The 25,573-nt window shown below is 40.5% G+C and overlaps 1 protein-coding gene across 1 annotated transcript; it reads left to right on the top strand.

The window, feature by feature from the left end:
- On the top strand, nucleotides 1-24,462 carry pip5k1bb (phosphatidylinositol-4-phosphate 5-kinase, type I, beta b). The gene is made up of 14 exons (XM_030764808.1): nucleotides 1-18; nucleotides 4,187-4,255; nucleotides 4,796-4,926; nucleotides 7,509-7,626; nucleotides 10,118-10,270; nucleotides 10,919-11,215; nucleotides 17,679-17,875; nucleotides 18,178-18,261; nucleotides 18,885-18,933; nucleotides 19,073-19,157; nucleotides 19,707-19,859; nucleotides 21,045-21,180; nucleotides 23,170-23,287; nucleotides 24,445-24,462. The coding sequence occupies exons 2-14, from the start codon at nucleotides 4,187-4,189 to the stop codon at nucleotides 24,460-24,462; spliced, it is 1,608 nt and encodes a 535-aa protein (XP_030620668.1). The 5' UTR covers nucleotides 1-18.
- The last annotated feature ends 1,111 nt before the right edge of the window (nucleotides 24,463-25,573 follow it).

Here is a 25,573-nt window from a genome sequence, read left to right as displayed (position 1 = left end):
CCCAGTAACACGTGCCATGTGAACAACCACAAATGTCAAACACATGAGGCCTGCTCAAGCTTCAAAATGAAATTAACCTTAAAAACTCAATGGCATGTCTTTGTCATGGTCTTAATTACTGGCCGACACAGTAATTGTGTTTAATTATGTTAATCATGACTTAAGTCGTAAGAGATACATTCAGTAAGTCATAATTATGAGATTGTAACTCATAATTATGAGATAGTAAGTCAGAATTATGTGAGTGTAAGTCATAATTATGAGACACTACGTCATAATTATGAGATACTATGTGACTTTTCCAAGCTGCGGAAACGGGCTTCCATACAAGTAGCCGTGTGCCCTTTAGATTATCGTACTATAAGTGAAGCACAACAGCCCTTATTAATGTCAGCATGCAGTGTATAACAAATGAGGACTTTGCATGTCTGGAAACGGAGTGAAACATCTGACCAGACAGGCTAGCAGGTCTATGTGCACTGGTGCCTCTCTGACAAGTTTACAAAGAAAATATATTTTATGCAAGAAAATGTGAATTGTTCAAAGTGAGACAGGAGGGCTGGTCTGTCAAGCCAAAACAGATTTTTCACAAAAGTCTTTTTACTCGTGGTTTCTTTTCTTATGCTGTGTTTGTTCTTTACCGTGGCGAGGTTAACACTTTATCTTTGGCGCATTTAGCATTGAAAGGAAAGTCACAAAGCAAGCCAACGCTAACCAACACTTGGCGTGTTTTAGTCTTGCCTGATACTTGTATTAGGCAGAGGGAGAGCGAAAGGGACATTTTGAATTGAATCGCTGTCAAAAACTCTGTCTTAATTTTGTTTGCAAGCATTGTGACTGTGTCCATAGGAACCAAAGAGACGGTGAGCAGATAAAAACCGTGTTGTGATGATAGAGGACAAGAGTCTCTGTGCCTCTGTTAATATCTGGCACTTGTTCAGGTAAATTTAGAACTCTCAAAGGTCACCTCTAACGCTTCAGCACTCTGCTTTTCAGTTTGCCCCGCGATTCTTCGTTAGACGAACTTTCTTTCCGATCGCAATAAACAGATAGAACACTGTACTGGAGAAAAGGTCCGCAGTCCGATACAGTATGAATGATTGCCCACTTCCAGCTGTTTATAGCTTGATGTTTTGAGTAATAAGTATGGCGAGATTACTCATTAAATTGCTTTGAGGAAAAGACACCCCCCCCCCCCCCCCCCAATCCCACCCAAGAATCTAGAATTCATAGCACTGGCCTGAACCGGATCAAGGTGCAGCCTCGTGCATATCAGCCGATATTCTTGCAAAATCTCACCTAAAAAAAATAATGTGTGTAAGTTGGGAAATGATTAGAAAGATGCAGATGTGTGAATGGCGTGACAAATGGGAGTGTCCCATTTCTAGAAAAATGACTGAAAAAAAAAATACAGAGAAATTCTGAGGAATGAGCTGTGAAAATTGCATTGTAAACGGTTGCAAAATAGCAAAATCATCACCCAGCCCTCAATCACTTATAATACATGTCGTGTGTATGCTTTCCTGAACTCTCTTCTGTCCTCACGTAGGGCTATAGCTGTAAAAGATGGACAACGCATCCGTTGGACTGTGATCTCTAAACTTGTTTACATACGTCACAAGAGCCTCTGGGAAAAAAAAAACCATATGGCGCCTGTTCTCTTGTATCACCATACACCTCCTTGTCCACTCCCAGATCATGACAACGTGTCTGCTGAATGGATATATTGTACAGTTATCCATTAACGCGTGGTATCTCGTACACTTTTTGAAGGCAACCACTGACCCAGATAAAACATGTAATTGGTTCTGGAAACGTATACGTTTATTGACTTCAGAAGCCTTGGAAAAATACAGATTTCTCCTCATGTTATCCTGTCCATGGTTGGTTATGTGGGGAAGAAAATGCAAAACATTAATTGCACAAACACCTCTTTGCTGTGTTTGAGAAAGAACTTGTTGCATGACTGTTGATGGTGAAACCATTTTGCAATCAGCCAAGGAAGTAATAGAACACTTTCACACTTTCTTTGTGACTGTGTTTTCGTTTAGTTAATATGTCCCATACGTTCTTTTGTGATGGTCCTGTTCTTGGTCAAAAAACTACTTATTGCGACTTATGATGTTTGAAGAATTTGACTTTGGTTATCAGTTTGTTCCACGTTGACCTTGTACGTGTTGGTCACACTGCACCTTGAAGAGCTTGTTATGAAGAGTAAACATTAACTGGTTGTACATCTCTCTTTCCCTTTCTTCTTCTCCTCTTTTTTCTCTCACTGTCTTGCCTGCAGCATGGTGCCTCCTTCACTCTATTCTGTTCTTCACACACACACACACACACACTCCCTCTCGCTCCATCTGCACTTACACACTGACACTTTGCTCTATGACAGAGTTTTATAAACAGCCTCATCGTAGCCTCCGATACAGTAGACGGTTTGATTAACACAGGAGCAGCTCTCAGGCCTGAATATGGAACTTGTTCTCCAGCAGGTATGTTTATGCCTCCAGATCCTGAAAGGCAATTATTCCTCATTCAACGGCACTTGTAAGGCCTGGGCTTTCTCCACGTGCTTTACGAGGTGCTTTTTAGGCCTTGCCATTACAGCGGCTACTCTTAATGCCGCGCTTCTTGGCTTTGGTCTCCGAGAGGGGCACGGTGTTGGTTGAGTGTTATGGCTGCCGGTCTCTTGTTATGACGGGCGATTATGATTAGTGGGCTGATGGGCTAGGCATGCGGTCACTTTTTCCGTCCCTCGGATGAGCCAGTAATGAGGGGACGATGCGACGGGTGCAGCACGTTAGGGAGAAACCAGACACACATGCGTGCACACGCGCACCCCCCCGCACAGACACGCGTGCACACACAGACACAGAATTCAGTAGTTATCTTCAGACACTCATTTACTCATGCAAAACAGATTACTGCACTGTGTCGTGAGCACTTATTGAAGTATTCAAATGACAAGGAAGTGTTTTTTTTTTTGTTTTGTTTTGTGTGTGTGTTTTTGTGTGTGTGTGTGTGTGTGTGTGGGGGGGGGTGTTACATTTGGTTCAGCAATTCGTTTGGTTTCCTGTCAGCGTTGTCAGTTGCCGTCACTAGTAGTTACACCATTGATGAAAACACATAAGCAAGCTTCTCAGGAAAATGTCTTTCATAAGTGTAACCTTCAGAAAAGTTTGGCATCAGAAAGGTGCATTAGCATATGCTTCTAATAAGAGTAATAAAACTATCCCCTGTTTTTCCTCAAGAATGACTGGTAAAACCAAATGTCAAATCAAGTCTTTTTTTAATCAAACCTTTGGATTCAGTTGTTGATCGTTAATATCTGGGAAGGGCTGCTGAGGTCGATTGAATCTTTCTCTATTGTACCAGTGTAAAAGCTAAGACGAAGAGGTTAATGTCTCAGGAAGTTGTTTTTTTAGTGACTGATTCAGTCATACCGTACACCCCCACTCTCACTTACTGAATTCAGTCAGATGCTGTGATGTCATAGATGTTTAGCACCTTGCTGCTGTATGATACTGTGTGCCAGTACTCTCTCAAATGTTGATTGACAAATGGAAAAAAAAACCCTTTTTGTTTCAGTCATTTGCAGTTTTATCTTTAGTTATAGTTGATTAAAGACCTCGTGCTATGGCTTATTGTAGTTGATTGTCTGAATCTGGGCATTAGTCAACACTGACTAATTATGATGAATGGATGAACAAACACTTAGTAGGAGCTATAGTGCAAAACAAGCCGTGAAAGATGTTTCTTCTTTTATTCCCTTAGGGCGAACTGAAAGACTCTTCCAGAAATTCTTCAAAAACCTCAAAGAAAAACACAAGTTCCACATGACTGAGAAAAGCAGCCGCCGAGAACAACAGACAAACGCTAGCATTCTTGGGTAAAACAAGGTTGGTGTCGTCATTCTGAAATTGGAACTGAAGAAAATAATCCCTCTAACGTCACCCTTACAATCCCAGATTTTCGTACAATCACTGAGTATATTTGCCTGGTGGAGCTGAAGTTTAGCCATGTTAGTTACCAAGCTGTGCAGTTGCGTTTTGTGAATAAGACCACGTTATGAGAAAAAAAGAGACATAATCCATGTCTTTACATCACTTGAACGTTTTTAAACGTGTTGTTTTCACCAGTCTTGTTTGCTTTTTAAGCTTGGTTGTTTACACTCTCTTTCCAAAAGATGTCTTCTACAGCTGAAAGAGGAGTTGGAGGGTCTCGTAACAGTAGCGGAGAGAAAACATACAAAAAAGTAAGTGTAACTGTGGTAATGTAGGACTGGTTATGTTAGCGTTGTCTCATATTGGTCATCAGCTTTACTAAGGACTTTTGTGAGACATTTTTGGGACTTCTCAGTTTTTTGTATTAAATTAGAACAATATCAGTGAAAATATATTAAGTGCATTAGTGGTGATTCAGGTTTGAGTGTAAACCTACTGTTATTTTCTCTGTTTTCTCTGTAAATTTACAATTGTAAACATAATCCCATTTTGTGCTGTACCTTAATGAGCATTTTTTGTGTAGGATTTTTGTTTGGTGAAATCACAGAATTCTCACTTTACAACTGAGATAGGAGATCTCATATGAAAATACCCTTACTTGTGATAGTCTAGTTTAATAAACATGTTGTTTTTCACAGGCCAAAAGCATCACACTGATTATTATCTTTTGAAGCGTTTTTTTTTTTTTTAAATAGAATAACGCTTGTAAATCTTTGCAAAGTTGTATCTCCTCCGTGATGTGATTTAAAATATTTCGATTTCATTTCTCCTCTTCCCCACGGTTCCGCCAGACTACTTCATCTGCCCTGAGGGGTGCTATCCAGTTGGGCATCAGTTACACGGTGGGAAACCTAACCTCCAAACCAGACCGCGATGTGCTCATGCAGGACTTCTACGTGGTCGAGAGCGTCTTCCTGCCCAGGTAAGATTCCGGAAAACCAGACCGAATTAACCACAAATGCTATGAGGAAGGAGTTGTTATTTTTGCTTGTGAAGTGAAAGCGAAAACTTTACAATAACTCTGGAATGTCTGCAGCACTGACCACTGTGAAAGGTCTTACCTTGAAGATGACTGCGTTTGTTTCTTGTTAGTAGGTGTGGCATTTATTATACTTCTGAGGAAATGCATGTTTTTAGGGTAAGAGGTTTATCCACTCCACAGGAAGTTCTAAGGGCTGAGAAACGGGACTAATGTTGAGAAAGCAGTATTAGAGACACTGCAGCTGATCACACTGTTCAGATGTGAAAAGTCTAAAAAGAAATTAAAAAAGAACTTCTAATGTGGTCCTGAACATAGATTGAATATTTGTCAAACATTCTTGTTTTGAATCGCCAAAAAAAATGCTAGTAGTGAATTCCATTCACTATCATTCAATTTCAGCGTTTCCAAACCATGGCTAAAATTGAGTTAGGGCATTTCTCCAACAGTTGTGTCTCACGGACAGCATGCAAATTACTAAACCAATTAGTCTCTGCGTCTGCATGTGACGGCGCCTCGTGTGTTCTCCGACGCTGAGAGGAAATGTGAGGTTCTCTCTCCGGAGAATAAATCCAGCAGGCGACGGAAGCACCAGACCTTATTTATAGTGCCTTCAGCTCCAACTGCTCTTTTCACTCCACTCTCTCCACCCTTTCCACTCTATGCTAATGGCCTCTGATTCATACCAGACGGTTGAAAGACAGTAGAAGTTCAAGCAAAGAGGGGGAAAAAAAAAAAAAAATCTTAAAACATGTGGCGTGAATCCTGAGTGACAGCACGTCGTTAAAAGAATATGCAACCTGTTGCCAAACAGTGTCTTAAAACAGTGTGTGGTTGGAGTGAAAGACACTTAGATTGATAAACTGATGGATGTTGTATGGGAGTTACTGTCCCTCTGGTATCCATCATTACAGCTACAGTGACAGACTGATGGTCTGTGAGATCATTTTGAAAGGTGTAAATATATCTCAGTGGTGTTTTCAGTATAAACAAAACACAGGCAAATAAGACATACAGAGCTACAAGTGATGTTGTGTATATTAAGAATCAGTAGGAATCTATGTCTATTGAAATGGTCACTGAATAGTGCCAAATCCTCCTTTATTTAGTCTTTATGGGCTATTTGCTGGGACTATAGAACCGTATAATACAACTCCGTAGACACCTGTTACAAAACATGTCTTAAGATTTCCATTATAGATACCTCTTTACAGCTTTCACACTGGTGCCATCTCTTGCAGAGGCTGTGAATGCTATCTTTTAAATATATATATATATATATATATATATATACACACACACACACGCACACACACACACACACCATATGAATGAATATATATATATGTGTGTGTGTGTGTGTGTGTGTGTGTGTGTGTGTGTATATGTATATATATATATATATATATATATATATATATATATACACACACACACTATTACCTGCAAGTTGATGAGAAAAATTGACGTCTTTTCTCAAGCTGAATGCTCCCAGTTTAGAAACCTGCATTATTTTTTCTTTTTTCTTTTCTCGTTCAGTTTTGTTCAGTGGCCTGACCGTCAGGTCTGTAGCTGGCATTGAATGAATAGAGCTAATTCAAAGGAGAATGGTCTGCGTCGTGTTACACAATAGACACAGATTGAGGCTTATCGTCCTACGGGACAACGTAGACGGCCAGACGTTACGCCGCTCACTCAGGGTCAGCCTCAGCGCAAAACACTCTTCAGTAGTGGTTGGTGCAGAGAAGTGTCTCAGAAAACAACTGTAGAACCCATTTTGAATGGATTTGTCTCGGTACGTGGGCACATTGTTTGTCTTGCTAATCAGGTTTATTAGGTTTATCTGAGAGCTTAAGACATGAGACATGTTATGTTTATGCTATTATTAGACAAGTTTTTGGAAAGGGGGTCAATCCTGAGAGAAAATGACTGTTCCCCTCATGTTTGAAGACTGGAACAGACGTAGAAGTAGGTCATGGACATTTTCCTTTCACTGAGGCTTAACCTAGTGTTGGTGTCACGTCTTGCGCCATCTGAGTAGATGTATTGTGGGAAATAACTGGGAATAGCTCACACAGGCCCCAGGCGGGAATCTCTCAGTGCTCTGTTTTGTCTTAGCTTGCCCTCCTGTTTACTGCTGACGGTTTCGGCTGTTTACTCAGAAGGGGTTTTTAGTGACCAGAGTATGAATTAAATGGGTCAGAAAGGAGAACAAATGCCATTATATACTTTGGAGATAAAATGTCACAAAGACGTTGTAGTGGCTTTGCTTTGTATTTAATTTCTGTTGACTACATGTCATTGGATATGTTGTCATGGAGACTGAAGATGAGATGAGTGACACTCTTGTGTGTGAGAGTAGTCTCCTCAAGATGTACTATACCATAATGTATAAACACACGCTCTACAGTTTATTTACATAGTACTCACCATATAGCTGTTACTGATGGTCTTATTGTCATAAATCCCTTTGTATATGTTATTAATTGTGACACTTGATTTTTTGGGGTGGGGGGATTTTTCAGCGAGGGGAGCAACTTGACTCCAGCCCATCACTATCCAGACTTCCGTTTTAAGACCTATGCGCCTCTGGCTTTCCGCTACTTCCGAGAGCTCTTTGGAATCAAGCCGGATGATTACCTGGTAAGACTTGGAATTTTGAAAACAATTCCACATTACCATTAAAATGCATTTCCCATAGTGCTTGTCATTTCTTTGAATCATTTCATAAATATTTGACTCATCAAGTAACCTGAAATTCATGATCATATACCTGCAGCCTAATGTGACCAACTAAATCTCTGTGCTTTTACACCTTTTCATCTAATTCACCCTTACGTGAAAAGTCACTTCAGACATACTGTAAAGTCCCTGGTTTACCTCTCTTAAAGGCCCTTCACAAAGTACTATCTATACAGAGAAATCTATAAAAACTTCTTTGACATGTCCAATCCCCTGATGAATATTCTAGAAAACAGTTGAAAATAGAATTTCAGGGAGCTGTTGGAAACACCATGGCTTTGAGGAAGTAATAACTGAAATAAACTGACGCTGAACAAGGGCAATACTTTCTGTTTTTAAGGCCGTTTCTAGAACTTCCCCAGCAACACAGGTGTGATGGGATAATAATTTGATTTTTTTTGTCACTTTTATGAAATAATGTCTTATCAAAGCATCATATGACACTGGGAACAGGGGATGGTGTGTGTGTGTGTGTGTGTGTGTGTCGGGGAGGGGGTGTAAATTGGAGGATGGCTCTTGATCTCTTAGTTGTTCCAGTCCCTTAGCAGGTCCTTCTTCTTCTTCTTCTTCTTGTTGTTCTTCTTCAGTAATACTGCTGTTGTCAGGGGTGGATTAACAGGCCAGTCTGTTTAGTTTCTGTGAAGCAGTCCAGGAGCAGTTATGATGAACCTGCCAGTATCTACACTAAATGGATATACAATCTCATTAACTGTTTTAATTGTCCAGTGTTGCAGAACCGTTCATTAACGAGGTCATGGGAGTACCCATGCCTCACTGGTGTGTAGTGGAAGTATTATTCCAATCCTGACACCCAGTCGGTTTGATAAGTGTGTCGGTATTTCATTTGACCCCATTATCCCACCTCGACCGTGGTATTTCCAGCCATTCGATTTGCATTTCCTCTGTGTTAGATAAATTCTCATTATCATAGTTCTGAGGAAAAAAAAACAAAAACAAAAACAAAAAAACAAAGCATACACCTGAGACTCACAGTGTTACGTGCATGAGTGTGAATGAGCGTTTGTTTTTTCAAGACTGACTCATTGTCTTTGTTGTTGTGTTTTCCTCCTTTGAATTTGTCATTTGTCAAAAGTGAGAGACAGAGAGAGAGAGAGAGAGAGAGAGAGTGAGAGTGAGAGAGAGAGAGAGAGAGAGAGAGATCTCAGAAGAGGTTGCAGAAGCAGAGATAAAGTGAGCGGAGGATGAAGTACAGTACATCTCATTGTGCTGAATTATTATGTTGATTATGGATTTGTTCACAGGACAGGATCAGAACACACATGCGCACACACACACACACACACGCACGCACGCACACACACACACACACACACACGCACGCCCACGCAGAAACACACACAGTCACAGACTGTTTTGCAGAGAGCAGAACCGAATGCAAATGGCCATATGCTTTTGCGGAGAGCGAAACAGTTGACAGTTGACTTTCATTAGCTGGGAAGGCTCTGGGTGATAGCTGGCCTCCGTCCACATCTCTCCCCCACTCAGCCGCTTCATTCTGTTCCAACCACACGAACAGTCCCGTCCAGCTGAACTCTGGGTAAACGTGTAGGCTACCACGGTTAAATGTCACGTTTTCCAAGCGTATGCCTGTATTGTGATCCGAAGGCTTTCATCTCAAGATTAGCTTTTCTTTATTCTTTAAACACGTTTAGTAAACATTGTTGAGTAAACTAAGTGACCAATCCATAAGAATAGTGCTAAACTGATGTCACTTATGACAGCGTACAGGCCTTTAGTATAATAAAATAGTTGGTACCACACCCTTTCATGTAATGACAAAGCTTCTTTTTAGTGTGTGTCAAAGTATATCTGAGCTTGTGAAATATTGCTACGTGAAAGGCCACCAGGCGTGATTTGTCAATGGAACTGATGTTTGCTGTGCCAATCCTGATCGCCTCATAAACAAACATAATATTTAAAATCAACAAACGCTGACACATCACCACGTGTGTGTGTGAGGGGACTGTAATGCTTTGTCATTCCATCAGATTTTGACTGAAATGAAAGCTGTGTTTTCAAAACCGATGCTAATATGGAAATGTCATTCATATGTATTATTTATTGTCCCTTACCCTAGAGGGAACTGATGGTAAATAAATAAATAAATGAATAAAGACAAATTGTTCAGCTTGGTGATTTCATCATTGAAGTATTGATTGGTTGATTTGTACCCAACTACATAACCTAATTATTCTATAAAAAAAATATTTTCTACCAGTGTCCTTAATTTGATTTACTTAACCCATTAGAGGATTAACGTCTTCCTTATCTAGCTCTAATTTATCCCCTCAAGGCACCTGAAAAAACCCTCTATCATTTCTGAACTTGTTTTGACGGTTTTTCTCTCTGTGTATCAATCTTGTTTTTCCAGTACTCTCTCTGTAGCGAGCCGTTGATCGAGCTGTCCAATCCTGGGGCCAGCGGCTCTCTCTTCTATGTGACCAGCGACGACGAGTTCATCATCAAAACCGTGCAACACAAAGAGGCAGAGTTTCTTCAGAAGCTTCTCCCAGGTTATTACATGGTGAGCCCCCTCCCGCGTCCTCCCGTGCACCTGCTATCGGGTTTTTATAGTTCTACACGCTCCCCAGAAAAATGAACCTTAATATTTATGACCACGTGCGAAATGTACGGAACATTCTTTGGTCTTTCTGCCAATTTCTAATGGTTCTATGGTTATTATTTGCGTGTTATCTGTGCCTTGTGAAGCAGAGGTAATCTGATTGGAACTGCATGACTGTGCTATATAGAGATGCAGGAATTTTACGTTTCCTGGAACGTTTGACAAGGTTTCGTTGATGGAATGTGCTGTGAGGCACATGGACAAGAGAGAAACAGAACAAATAAAGTGGTTTTATACTTGACAAGCATGTTATGGGAAACGTTATTTTACAGGAATCCATCGTGTTCTGTGACTTTTTGGGACCTCGTACTGAGATAGTTAATTCCCTCTGTTAAAGGTTCAGCAGTAAAGAACAGAAAGCAGTACCATTTCCAGGTCACTCGTCCACACACAAGTATAAAAGTCCAACGCGAAACAGGTTTCCAAGCATGAAACGAATTGTTTTAGCATACGAATGTAGTGCAGCACACAAGTTTAATTTGATTCTTTTAGATTCCGAGCAATAATGTCCTTCTTCCCTCTTCCCTCACTTTTTCTCTGTTTTTGCAGAACCTCAACCAGAACCCAAGGACTCTTCTGCCCAAATTCTATGGGCTTTACTGCGTGCAGTCTGGCGGGATAAACATTCGGTTGGTGGTGATGAACAATGTGCTGCCCCGTTCAGTGAAAATGCACCAAAAATATGACTTGAAAGGCTCGACGTACAAGCGGCGGGCCTCCAGAAAAGAGCGGGAAAAAGCCTGCCCCACCTACAAGGACCTTGACTTTCAGGACATGCACGAGGGCTTGTACTTTGACACGGAGACTTACAACGCCCTGATGAAAACGCTACAGCGAGACTGTCGGGTAAGACCTAGCCCCTCCCACTTCAGCAGGGGCAAGAAATCAATGACTAAAATCTTATCTGACCGACTAAGGCTATTCACGTGGTAAATCGATGGAATCCTATTAATCTGAAGTCCTTTGTTTGAAATGGGAAAGGGAACCCCTCTAACTTCTCAAGGTCAAAGTTTTAAATAAGCAGCTACTTTAGCAACAGCCCCGCAACAGTCAACTGTTTCTTTAGAATTTCTGAGCTTTTTTGTACTTCCTGGTTTAGCATATAAGACACAGGGCTTAAATATGTACATCTGTATCACAAGTTATCGTTCAGTGCAGTGGTTAATGTCAGAATGACTAACAAGTAGAAAGAAAGGGCACATGCACTGATCACAATCACCCAGGCTGTCATTCCATCTTCCACAAAAAGAAACAAACAACATTGTCAATTAGTTTCACAAAAAAACCCCAAAAAACAAAACTTGTCTGGTTGGTCTGTGATTTGTATCTGCAGTGTCATTGTGACAGGTTTACCATTCTTCGAGTCTAGCACCCTTGTGTACCATTCATCAGTGTAGTTTTTATATCCGAGAGGTGTGACTTTTTTTTTCGTTTGTACACTGAAAAACAATAATGCTACAGTGGAAAAACAAGAACAGAATGGTTTGTAGAGTTAGCTTGTTAAGATGCTAGCAGTGCCTGTGCTCTCACCGGGGTATTTTGGGAAGTAGAACTCTCTGTGCAGCTAGCAGAGGGACTGTATGTCCATCCCCCCCCCCCCCCCCCCCCCCCCGCCCCAAGTTTGGTCTCTGCCCTCTGTCCCGGGACAAGTCGGCTCTCTGAAGTCTTTGAATGTGATTAAAAATGTTCCATGCCTGACCAAAAGAGGTAGTGCAGACGAACGACAGGGCTAAAAGATCTGGAGTTTTACATACCTTTCCATTTCAGAGCATTAGCCACAATCTCTCAGTCCACAGAGATTGTTGAATGTGATAGCCTTTTTTTTTCCAGTTGAAAAGAATATCAAAATAAAACACTTAACTAACGCTAACAGAATGTATTCCCCTCTCAAAATAGATGCTGATCCGTCAAATAATACAATTAAGACCCAAAGTTTGCTCTGAAAAGCAATTAACTCAAACAGGCAGTTTAACTGGCATAATAATCAGACTGTCTGTAATGCTTATTTCAGTTGAAAATTTAATCTTTGGTCGGTGCCTGAATATTAAATTTAATTTAGCCCCCCCCCCCCCCAATCTTTCCCCAACACTTGAACTATCACTGTTTTTTTTTAAGTTTCAGTGTTCCTCTGATGTCTATTGAGAAACTTCATACTTGACTGAATTGACTTGACTGCTTTGCCTGTGGACTTTCTACCCTTGGGATTCTTTCCCTCTAATCTTTGTGGCAAACAGTAACAAGCATTAATATTCTCGACAGCAAACAGTTCCCCTTAGCATTAAAGACTTCTTCTTGAAAGCCAAACCGATGTCCTTTATATGAATAGGCCTACGTCTTATAAATCTTTCATCTGCTCTTAAAGGAAGATTTGCTTGACTTGGGGAAGCTCCAGGCACATGTTCTTCTTGTATCAGAGTTTTGCTTGAAGTTTCTTTTGTTTTCACTTGTCATTATGTATGTCATTTGAAGTGAGGCATCTACAAGTACAGTGTCTTTGTCATATCTTCAACAGTGACTGTCTTACTAGGCATGCCGACCAACTTGTGTTTTTGGCTCTCACGTGTGAAGTTAGTTTGTTGCCAGTTAGAATGGACTGTTCTGTGAATGGAGAAGTCCAAGTGCCTGTTTTACGTCACTTCAATCCGTGGTTTCAGTGAGGAAGTGTCTCTATCTTGTCATGATGTGCTTGGGAAAAGAAAACAAATGACATATCTACTGTAAATAGACCGGTGATTAATTATCGCAGTAACGTGTCTTGAATAAGCAAATGGCTTTTTTATTGTCTTGGACAGCATCCCTAATTACCCTTGTTAGGTGAGAGACAACAGAGTGGATGAAAAATAGAGAGCGAAAAAAAACAGAGTACAATCAAAGTGGATGACCCCCAAGTGTTGTGGTCTTAATAGAGCTGAATAGTTATTTTATTCACTGTGCTTTTGGCGACTGTTTTGATGAAGAAAGTGAAGAGATGCTGAGTGATTGGTCTCGTATTACCCTGACGCCATCACATGTCACTCATCTTCTTCATCACCACAGGGCGTCTCTCTACTGAAGAAACCTCTTCCACAACATCCAATTATCGTGAAGACCAGGCGTGAAGACCAGATCAGACTTAGATAGAAAAGAGACAGTTCTTACGAGCTTTCTTTGGCTCCCTGCATTGTGTAACTGGACTTTTGACAGCAGACTGTTTTCTCTAGAGTCGAGTTCAATGTTGTTCTCCCCTTAATCAAGCGCTTAACAACAAACGTCGAGGAATCCAGAGAATGATTGAATTATCTAAATGAGTAACATGATGGAGCATCTAAATCTGGATGTGTTAGGTAACCCGTCACTCCATGGCTATCTTGTGTTTAGCCTATGCAACCCCCCCCCCCCCCCCCCCCCTTTCCCCACGCCACCCCGCCCAGGCGGCCGGCCTCTTGTTTGTTTACTAACGAACCAGCTCATGGATGTTTCCATTTCTGCTGCATTCCAGACTGAACAGACAGAAATAGAAAAAAAAAAAAAACAGTTATGTGAACACAATGTCCCACCCACAGCAGCTGCTTCTCTGAAGTGTTTTAGACCTCTTTTTCTCAGTATGACAAATCTTTTTTTTTCTCTTTCTTTCCATCACCTGAACATTGGTAATGCAAGTCACATGTGCCAAGTATAAAAGGGGCAGTCATTTCACAGAGGAGTAGGTCCGAGCAGGAGCGTTCAGTCAGCCACAAAGTGTGGGAACAACTCATGTCTCTGATCAGCATCTGTCTCAGTCGTCTTCCAAAACAACATGCTTCAAAAAGCCTGTTAGTGCTTCTTTTCTTTTCTTTTCTTTTCTTTCCTTTTTTTTAAATCATGTTCCAAAACAATACACTTGAATAGAGCTGTTTATTTATGTCTCCCTGAAAAATTTCAGGTTAATAATAACATGAATTCATTGATTCAGAGAACATTTTTACTGGAAACAACACTGCATTTTGGTTTTTTTTTACATACAAACATGGAGGCAAACACCCACACCCACACGCACACGCACTCACACACACACACACACGCACACACCCACGCGCACCCCCCCCTCACACACACACACAAACAGACACCCACACAGGCACACACACCCACAAACACACACACACACACACGCACAGCATAATACAGAGAATACATGGAAGCAGTAATAAGTTTTGAAGTTTTTATCGTTATCACTTCCTGCCTCATACCTCAGGAGCGGCAGTTAAAATGCTCTATAAGCAAAAACCTCTCACTTTCCATGACTAAGCAACAAACAGGAGTGTTTCTGAACCTGCTGCCACGCATCAGCGTGCTGCAGCGCCGCAAGGCACCGCGGGGCTTTTTCTTTTCTTTTTTTTTTTTTCTTTTTGGCTGGTTTTAATGGGGCATTTGAGGGAAATGTAGGCTACTCACACAGCTGATCCAGCAGCAGCCCTCATATGCTAACTGAGCTGAAAATGTAAATATCACATACGTCATAGATAGCACTGCTTCCTTTCCCTTTCTTCAGGGTGAGCTAAGTTTGGTACAGAAAAAAACAAAGAGAATATAAATATTGTTTCTGTGGCCTGGAGCAGACAGTTTGAGATGTGTGTGTAGAAGGGACAGTACAGCTAATACATGGAGAAATGGTGACGCATTTGAGCTTTGAGCTCATAGGTTGGTAGGTTGCTGTGGGTTTGCTAAGCTGTCTTTCTTGCCATCTTTGTTATAAATGATGGACAACGTTGAGTCATTTAGGGTAACCAGGGAAACTTGTTTTTTTCTTTTCAATGACTCTTTGGTTTCAGTATTATTGATCTCTGACCTACAATTATTGTGTATGGAGGATGTTTTTGTGTTGACTAGCTTGTTTTATATTTCACATACATTTTCACTTACATATTACATTTCAGGTAATGGAAGCACAAAGCTGTGTAGAACGATCTCTGTGTTTGATTAAATTCTTCCATTCAGGTGGAAGAGATTTTTTTGGTAACAGGAGAAGAACCTGGAAGTTCATTTACTTTGAATGGCGTGTCTCACTTATCTGAAACAAAGCCAGACAATCCAGTAAAAGGGCACCTGCACCTAACTCTTTGTGTCAGCCAAAAACATACAGAATCTTAATTGGTATATGTTAAAAATCAGGTAATGAATACTCACATCAGTTTGGGATTATTCTTAAAGAACGTCATTGTTTAAGTCCAGTCTGACACAGCACGCTGAAATATGACCAGGTACCAAGGCCTGGGTTATAAAGAGCCAACTGTTACTGAGTCAAAACAGCGCTGAAAAGTTATCAAGTCTGTCTCCCTGCCATACTCCCCCGCATTAGGACATTCTGTCTGTTATGCTATGTCATCCCGAACAGCAAATGCCTCTTTTCTCTGCACCAAGCCATCACTTTTTTTTTTTTACCCGTGAGAACAAAGATAATGTTGTCACATCTGTACAACAAAGAGACATTTCCACAAAAAGAGACATATTATAAAACTGTACAGTAAAATGAGGAGGGAGTCATCCTGGATATTTTTGCTTGTCTATTGTCCCGCGAGTATATTAGAACAGTAGTGAAACTATAAACCTGTCGAACTCGTTTGCCTCCGAGGTTTCCCTCTCGTGCTGTTCTGACGAAATAGTGACAACTGTTTGTTTGGGGTTTTTTTGAGGGGGGGGGGTGTCTCGTTTGAACTCCTGTTTTACTCGTAGATTCATTTCATTTTAGATTTGTAACCAAAAACGTGTCAGAGAAGACTGTATGGAATACACACATTGCTCTTTAAGCCTCTGCTGTTTGTTTTTTTTTTTTAAAGTGTTGTCAGGTTTTGGGTTTGACCAGCTGGGAAGCAAATGAGCACCAGGATGTCGTGTGGTCTCATTCAAAATGGAAATTATTTGAATAGGGAGCAGATGACCTAGGAAAAGAGAGAAAAGCAATGCAAAGCAGAGATTACATGAGCATAGCCATTTACGCCGTCTGCTTGCGTGCGTGTATATGTGTGTGTTCGTATACATGTTTAAGTTCAACGGCAACGCTCGGGCGTTCCTTTAGGACGCTTAAACCACTTTTCCTTTTTTTTTTAACCATATGCAAAAACTGACCTTGATCAGAAATGTTGTACTAATGATATCATCTGCCGTGGCCTACATGAACCACATCCAAGCACCTGTGGCAATACAATGAGCTATTCCAAATGTTTAAATGATTTTGAAGGAAATTTTTTTTAAGCCTTGTGTTTTGTTTGTTCTCGAACATGTGCTGCTTTTCAAGGTAAGTGCAGTCAGGAAATTGACTGTTCCTTCACGTCAACGCTAAGCAATGATTTGGGTGGGTTTTTCGTTTGTTTGTTTTTTTGTTACTTTAATTAACATACACACCTGGCTCCTGTCACATAAGCTGCACTCAAGGGGGATGCTTTTCAGCTAATGAGTCACTTTTCTTTTCTTTTTTTTTAATCTCACTATTTTATGGTTCATGGACAAAAACATGTTTTCCATTATCACGGAAATCAACCCTTGGTTGTAAATGTTGTCATGTAAACACGTTCTCTGATGCTGAATGATAATGGAAGAAATGTCTTTTTTTCACTTTCTTTGCTTGTATTGTAAGTCTGTCTGTGAAAAGTCTGATTCTAAACTTTTCTGCTAAAAAAAAAAAAAAAAAAGTAAAAAAGTACATTTCAGATGGTTTAGTACCTCAGTCTTGAGTTTTCAAACTTAGATTGAATCGCCTCTTAAAAAGAAAAAGAAAAAAGTCTTGGCATCCTTGACCCAGTTTGTCGGGCCTCATGCGAATAGCGAGGTTCTGTCTGAGGGTGTGCGGTCACGTGCCTCTTCTGCTGGAGAAAACCAGAAGTCTCGAAAGCTTAGCTGTAGCCAATACATAACTCATCCATGAAAACATCTCCAGCCTTTTAAGAACCGGTATGGCCTTTTTAGAACACGCGGCAACACGGTTAAACAGTTTACACAATTGGTCATGATACACTTGGACCAGAATTGAACCCGTTTTTCTCAGTGAATGTCCTCTGTAGCAGTTTGAGGACAAACATATATTGTAAACACATATTTTTGCAGCTGGTCTCACAAAGCAAGTCTTTTAGTGGATCGTATATTGCGTGCGCCAGAGCTCGCAGAGCTGAGGTTATGAAGTTCAGTGACTTGTCCTGACTGGTCTCCTATCAGTATATCAGTATGTAGTTTCATGCCTTACTCAGGACTTTTCCAAACACTTGAATTCTCTGTCTGTACTATGAGTGCCAGACTATGCTCAGGAACTGAACATGGGAATTTTCTTTGTTTTGTGTTGTTTTGTGACTGTGTTCAGGTGCTGGAGAGCTTTAAAATAATGGACTACAGCTTGCTGCTGGGGGTTCATGTGCTGGACCAGAACCAGAGGGACGGGGAAACGGGTCAGACGGGCGGTGACAAACGACCCGTGGGTCAGAGAGTGCTTTACTCAACAGCTATGGAATCCATACAGGGCAACGGCAAAACTGGCGAAGCAGTGACCACCGATGAAACGTGAGTGGGCGCACGCACACGCTCACGCACATGCAGACATGCCCAGAAGACAAATACACATGTACACATGTGCACACACGCACACAGGCACATAAATACTCTCTCTCTCTCTCTCTCTCTCTCTCTCTCTCTATCTCTCACACACACACACACACACACACATACACACACACACACACACAGAGCAATTATTCTGTAATCTCTGATAATGCTTTCAAGGAGAATTGTATTGACATGTTGGCAGGATTTGATGATCATAACATGAAAAAAATAGAAATAATCTCTGTTTTTTTATATTTCAGAATGGGTGGCATTCCTGCCAAGACACACAGAGATGAGAAGCTACTTATTTATCTGGGTATAATTGACATCCTGCAGTCTTACAGGTAAACCCCTCTCTGACTGTGGACTACCTTTTCTCCACCAACTTCCTTGAAAGACCGAAAGTTATGTAAAAAAAAAAGGAACAAACACAATACCCAGAGTTGGCCTAAAGTGACCTTATAGCCCTGTCGGAAAATTTCCGACATGTGTTCATATACCATCTGAAGAGTGTGTTAGGAAACTTTGTATCCTTTTGTAATGAGAGTTGGGGAAGTATTCTAGTAATTGTAGCCGTATTGTGGTCTAACAGCAGTCTCAGAGGAACAGAGAGTACGGTTGGATGAATCAAAGGGTCATAGAAAAAGAAGGAACCATCAGATGAAATATACTATAGATTTCCCATCTGACCTCAATACTCTTATCACTGCTGTTAATGCAAACAAGAGTAGATAGTCATTTCATAACCAGTTATGAATGTGTAATTTTGCACCCGCATGCCCACAGTTATAACAAATATAGAGACCCGAAAAATGAACTGTTCCATAACTTTGATTTTCATATTTATCCGTTGTACGTTTGTGGCTAAAGGGGTTGGCATTTAAGTTTCCAGTCCTTTTTTTAAATGACCTTGCACAATGTCAAGAACTCTATGACAAGGGCTTTTTGTGTTTCCTTTACCCTAAAGGTTTATTAAGAAACTGGAACACTCTTGGAAAGCACTTGTGTACGATGGTGTAAGTTAATATTACTCAAAACTATGTTCATATGAATGGGCTATTCATCTACACTACGTTATTAAAGATGCCACTCTGGCAAAAACATCCTTTTTTTTTTTTTTTTACAAAGCCTCTTTTTTTCCCCTTTCTTTTTTAGGATACGGTGTCTGTGCACAGACCGAGCTTCTATGCCAACAGATTCCTAAAGTTCATGAGTACCACAGTGTTCCGGAAGATTCAGAGTGAGTATGACTTGGACAAGGAAACTTAATGAGCTGTGTGTAAGGCGTTTAGTGGTCTCCTTGTGTGAGGGGACTCGTTATAAGAGGGAACTGTATGGAAAGTGTAACTGCTTTATTTAACAGCCATGCAACAAACTTCTTCCACTCATAACCTTGTAGTTTTCTTCAAATGTTTTCGTCACGTGGCTATTTTTTTTTTCTCCTGCAATGGCTTTTTTTTAAGTAATCAGAGAGCACTCATCTCTAATTATATGGAGACACACCTTAACGAGAAAGATCAAACAATGCCTTCTTATATAATTGTACAACCCATTCTCTGTTGATTTTGTTAAAATATCATGTGATTTAGCTTTCCCATGCCCTAACTGAGTGATGTCTACCAGAGACCAGAGAAAACATAGTAGACCAAAGAATGTTAGTTATGTCAGCATCAGTGTTAATTTATATTCTGTGGGTTAGTTTAGCAAAGTAGTTAGGGGAAAATGTCGAAGGCAACTATTCTCTTTGTAAAGAAAAATGTCTTTTTATTTCCCTCTTTTCTGCTTGTAGTTAACCGGTTCTCCCCGTCTAAGAGGACTCGTAACTCCATAGCTCCACTGAAATCGTCTTCTCAGGAGATCCTGTCTCAGACGGAGGACAAGACGCAGGAGGAAAAGGACAGACTGACAGGAGCACGCAGCCTGGCCAGTCTTGATGGACAAGGTAGAGAAACACACATACACAGACACACACACAGACACACGCGCATACACACACGTACACACACGCACATACACAGACCATTTTTGACACAAGCCACTAGTCTCTGTGCTACATCATTTGAACTCCATTAATTCAGATGGACTGAACGCAGCAGCAGACTATTATCTGACTCTGTTTCTTGGAACTGTTTTCTTCAAGATTTCAAGGAACGCATCACTAGACATTTACCAGAGAATTCTAGCCTGTGACCATATAGACATGACTCTGACTGTTGTTGTGTGGCTTTAATAAGTTTACTGTACTCTTTATTATTTTTCAGAATTACACATTTTTTTTTTATTGAGGTATTAGGATCTGTTAAACACTGTTATGCTGATGGTGTGAGGAGAATATTTCACAACTATGCTCTTATCAAATGAGCTTGTAATTCAGTGATTCTCATTTGGGTGTGTCTTGCAATCGTGGCGTTTTGCTGTGTGAAACCATTGTGTGTGTGCGTGTGTGTGAGTGTGGGTGTGTGTGTGCGTGCGTGGGTGTGAGTGTAGTGTGTGTGTGCGTGCGTGTGTGTGAGTGTGGGTGTGTGTGTGCGTGCGTGGGTGTGAGTGTAGTGTGTGTGTGTGGACCATTAGTAATGTCAGTCTTTTCCTTTCTGAGAATTGTCAGTGGTCACTGAGCGGTTGCCCAGTCTAAGGGTTGGTCTGTGAAACTCAGAGCGTGTGAGATGCAGTCAGCAGAAATGAACGAGTGATGAATGAACTCTTGACCCTCCTCTGAGATGACAGCTGCTATGGGCAGCACAATAGAGGAGGGAAGAAGAAAAAAAGCAAAAAACGAAAAAAAAAAAAAAAAAGTTACTTGAGCCGTTTGTTACCTCTTGCGACAGTGATATTGCACACTAAACAGATGTTACTTGTTCTAAATAATTCATTGTAGTTTCAACTACTACATATCTAAGTTTTTCTTCACAAGTGATATTCATACATATTCATATCTTTAGGCGCCAAAATGGTAATGTATGGTCATATACTAATCACATGCTAGGACATCTGAGGGGCAGTAACAACGAGCTCATGTGAATAACTCAGTTAAAAGACGTGTGAGGCATAAGAGATGTGTGAGGATATTACGCCTGAGTGAGTTCTGAGATGTTATCCTCTACCGACATTCCAACATTCCTTTCCACAGTGTTTGGCTTTTACAACAAACCTGACCTGGTTCTGACGACGCCGTCGCTTTACGAGGGCTCCTCCATGGGGACTACAATTTCCACCTCCTCCATCTTTGTCAGTGAAGGAAACCTAGAGGCCAGATCAAAGGACAGGTACAACCACATATCTCAAACCCAGGCCCATAGTAAAATGCTATGTAGACTCTGAAAGATAAAAGATATACTCTGGCCTCCCACACCTGTATAAATTCCCACACCTCTGCTTTTCCCATTTACCAAATATGGTCATAGGAGGAGTGCATTAAAGATGTTCAAGGTCAGAACTAGGTAATTCCTCTGAACTTTAAACAGTTTTTTTCCCCCTATTACGTTGCATCTAATTAGCGATCCTCTTGTACAAATTCAGGTTCGTCAAACAAAAATCCTTTTAGACATTGCCACCTGCTACCGTTGTATGCGTTTCTTGTAGCCTTGTGCAAACCAAAACATTTAGGGATATTAACACAAAAAAGCATGATTTTCTCCAACCTTCTTAAACCCCTGAAGACTTCTTAAGCTAGTGTAAAACCAGTGACGTGATCAGTGATTGGTTTGTGTATATGCTGGGTGCCTCAAACATTGGTCATGTAATGAGTTTTTACATAAGCCAATAACATGCTAACGTGAAAATTACGCAAGCAACGCGGAACATGTAAACTATACCACTCAGTCATAAACTGAGCCCCTCCCATTCATGCCCACCAGTACACACACTAACACAACGACTTCCCTCCCTCTGGCATTTTCACGCTCCAGTCAGCAGGTTGCTCTTCCGCCGAGATGCCGAAATGATCTTTGCTCCTGGCCTGCACCTGTTTCCCTTGAAACCGTGTATGAAAAGGCTATACTAAATATTTAAATATAGGCTTAGAGAAGGCCATTATTATGACAAAAGGCAGTGTTACAAAAGACACCATTTGGTGCTGCTAAGTTGCCCGAAGCAGAGGTTCAACAGAACCCTTCCCTGTTTAATCAAGCAGTCAGGGGTACTTAGAGTTGGTGAACCTGTAACACGACACCAGTGAAATGCTTCCACGCACAATAATACAACATTAGATAACGATTATTCTATTACAACATTAATACAATTCTTTTCCTTTACTAACAAGGTGAATGGAAGGAGACGGTAAACTCTCCTTGCTTTATCAGACAACACACGTTCCTTATGTAAGTGGAAAAAATAACAGACAAGCAGCAGTAGGGTGTATTGTCTGAGTAATCTCAGATTCCTTAGGTTTGTCTAAGAATGTGGAACTGAGTGATATGTTGTGGCAGTAAGTAGAACAGAAAGACGACCTTTGGACCCACTCACATAACCAATTTGTTAAAAAAAAAAAAAAAAAAAAAAAGGCTTGACATGGCTTATTACCTTGGAAATGTTTAAATGAATTAAGGGCAAAACCCAAGTTAATGAGTACTTCTCGGATGAGTTCAAGTCTATAACCATGGGAAGTTCCATGCAAGATCAGGAGGTGAACCTGGGGCCTGTTGCCATGGCAGCAATAGCTTAAGCCATAATTGTAGGCAATAAAAGGTAAACACATTCCTGTGCTGAAGTTATGGTGGAAAATCAGGTGATGGCCATCCAGTAAAAGGACAAAAAAACTCAGAGGCTAGCATCTCGTTTGTGATCTCTTCCACACCCCAACCCCCTTGCTGATGGATACAAGCCCAGATAATTATGTAATATTTTTTCTAGTGGACATTTGTACCCATTTCACATTAAAGAAACACTTTGTCCCAAAAACATTTCCCATCATTTGCTGAGTCAACAAAATAGTCTTTTTTTTTTTTTTTAAATGTGAACATCCACAGTCAACACTATTTATGAGTCATATTTCATGATGAATAATCATACAATTTCTGTGCTGAATTTTCTAACACTGAATGAATCCAAAGCAGAGTCAGTTTTACTTTTGGGAACAGTCAAGTTAGATGAGCCAAAAGGGATAGTATATCTCTTGTTTATTTGTTGTTGTTGTTGTTGTTGTTTTTTGCCTGTGCCAATTTGTCAGTACATTATGAATGATTAATAATAATTAATAACTAATAATTTTCTGCTGTTTGCGTCATTCAATGACTTTGTCCCCCTTGCCTCTGCAGAAATGACGCAGGTTCTGAGTCTATGTTCACACTGGAGGACAGCGCCATCTGTCTGTCATCAGAGCAAAGTACAATGGACATGGACCGAGATGACGGCTCTGTGCTGGACGTTTACCTTGTGAGTTTATTATGCTACGACGTGACTGCTCACATGTCGACTTTATTATACCAGTATCACTCCTCACATTATTCATGTCACACATCAGATGGGCGACCACTTGCGTAACATTAAAAACTTTGTTTATCATTTACTATTATCATGCGAATACCAGTCACATGACCAAAGTTATAAGAGGCGTTGGCAAGCCTGCTGTTAGATGGCTGTGCCTCAGCAGAACTGTGTTACAGCCCATGACAAAATGATTTTACCGTCAAGGACCTTATTTGGCTGAATCATATATAAACCATATATATTGATGTGGTGTTGTCTTTTTTTTTTTTTTTTTTTAATTTGCCTACACTGCAGCTCTGCTCCCTGCAGGTGTTGTTTGGGGTTTTTTTATTTTTGTTTTTTTCTAACTGCTTACCTTTTGCAGTCTATTTTCATATGTTCACTGACTCGGCTTTTTTCTCTGTTCAATTTCAGTAAGAAACAACAGAAAAGAATTATCATCACCTCGGACATTGGCTTGAGTGGATAATCAGTGGACAGTTGATTGCATTATTTTTTCCCCAAGAAGTGGAAGTAACCCGGGAACCAACAATCATTCCTCCTATCGCCATAAGAATGAAGGGGGGAAAAAACACAAAGAAACACTGTAATAAAGAAATACAACAACAACATCAACAAAACCCTACGTATCAACGGACCCAACGCATGAAGCACAACATTTCGCCGAAGGACTATAAAGAGGACAGGATTGCGCTGTAGGCTGCCAAGACTTTTAAAAGCACGTTCAAGGAAACTCTGCAGCCAGAGACATCAAATCATCCTAAATCTCTTCATAGGTTCTGTTACTCAATTATGAAAGTCCATCTGAGGAGAAAAGAGGAAAGAGTTTGCACAGATTAGAGACTGCTTTATCCAAGTGACAAGCGAGGGCTTGTATGTGAGGTTGGATCACAGGCCAAGACACAGAGCAGAGGAGCAGAAAACATGTTCTGTGAAATGGCCTTTTTTGATATTAGCAAAGACAGCTTTGTCGTTGATATATATACTGTAGGCTTTTGCAGTTCTTTGTTTAGGTGGCTTGTAAACCGGAGCACACTTTTCAGTGGTGGAATATGCAAATTCAGCACATCTCTCCTTTTTCATTGTTGTCATTATGTGTATAGTTTAGACGCAGAAAGTGAAGGATATATCTGCTTGCACTGAGAAACATAAAGAATGTACCAGGAGAGGAGCAGAGGGATTCGTGACTGAAAGTGCATTTTCTCAGGATGTCCTTTTCAAAACTGAAATATCCAGTTGAGTACTTCATGCTAAATTTTAGTAAGCTATATGTTAGATTCTGTGTAGAGGCCGGTGAATGATCCATTTTGTAGATCATATTGAAGTCGTCTCTCTGAATTCCACTATTGCACCTTTTTGGTCCTTAGACCGTAATTTATTAAATCATTGTATATTCTTTCCTTGTATGATATATGAACGATTAAAAAAAAAAGAAAAAATGTGTCATTATATTTTTATGTTTTTCAAATTTCTTACAGACGATTCTATTGCATCTTCAGAATGTCATAGTTGCCACCAACCATTGCAACCATGAACAAACACTGCAGCTTTTTAAATGCATGATGTACAGTCAAGCTGTAGACCACACATACACATAGTAGTGGTCCTTATAAAGAATCCATACAGATGGAGCAAACAGACGAGAAAGACATAGTCCAGATTGCAGTCAGCTGTGCCTAATTTACAGCATTCAATAAAAGCAGGCTTGTGAATATGTTAGCAAATTCTCTTATAGGATCAAGTTACTCTGAGGCATTCAACCCATCTTTTCTCTGAGGCTCATGTGTTCAGCTTCCTTTCTTAACAGTTAAAGGTAATACAGGGACTAAGGGCACTGAGGAGCCTGTGAATTTTCTCACCTTATGTCCACAACCTTTGTTAGCTGCTGATAATATGAAAAGTTACCCTCATAAACAGAGAATGCTCAAGCCCCTCAGGGAACATGCTTGGAGGCTCCTAAAACAAGTCAACTCACAAGAATGCAAGTGTTCTGTGTAAATGAAACATGAGGCAAGAGAGCAAGCAGAGCCCAACAGGTAACTTTTTGTTGAGGCCCTCTCTTTCTTCGTTTGATACCCACACGAAGGAGAAGAGAGCAGTTTTCACCCATTCACTGACTACATAGGCCAGTGCTCAGGCAGATGAAAATGAATAAAACTGAGTTTTTTTAAATTATTGAAAAGTAGTCAAACGGAATAGAATGGACAAGAATCGACTATCACAAGATGCGAA

Source organism: Chanos chanos, chromosome 1 (assembly GCF_902362185.1).
Source record: "Chanos chanos chromosome 1, fChaCha1.1, whole genome shotgun sequence".
In the NCBI taxonomy this organism is placed as follows: Eukaryota; Metazoa; Chordata; class Actinopteri; order Gonorynchiformes; family Chanidae; genus Chanos; species Chanos chanos.
This window is presented reverse-complemented; position numbering and strand designations above follow the sequence as displayed.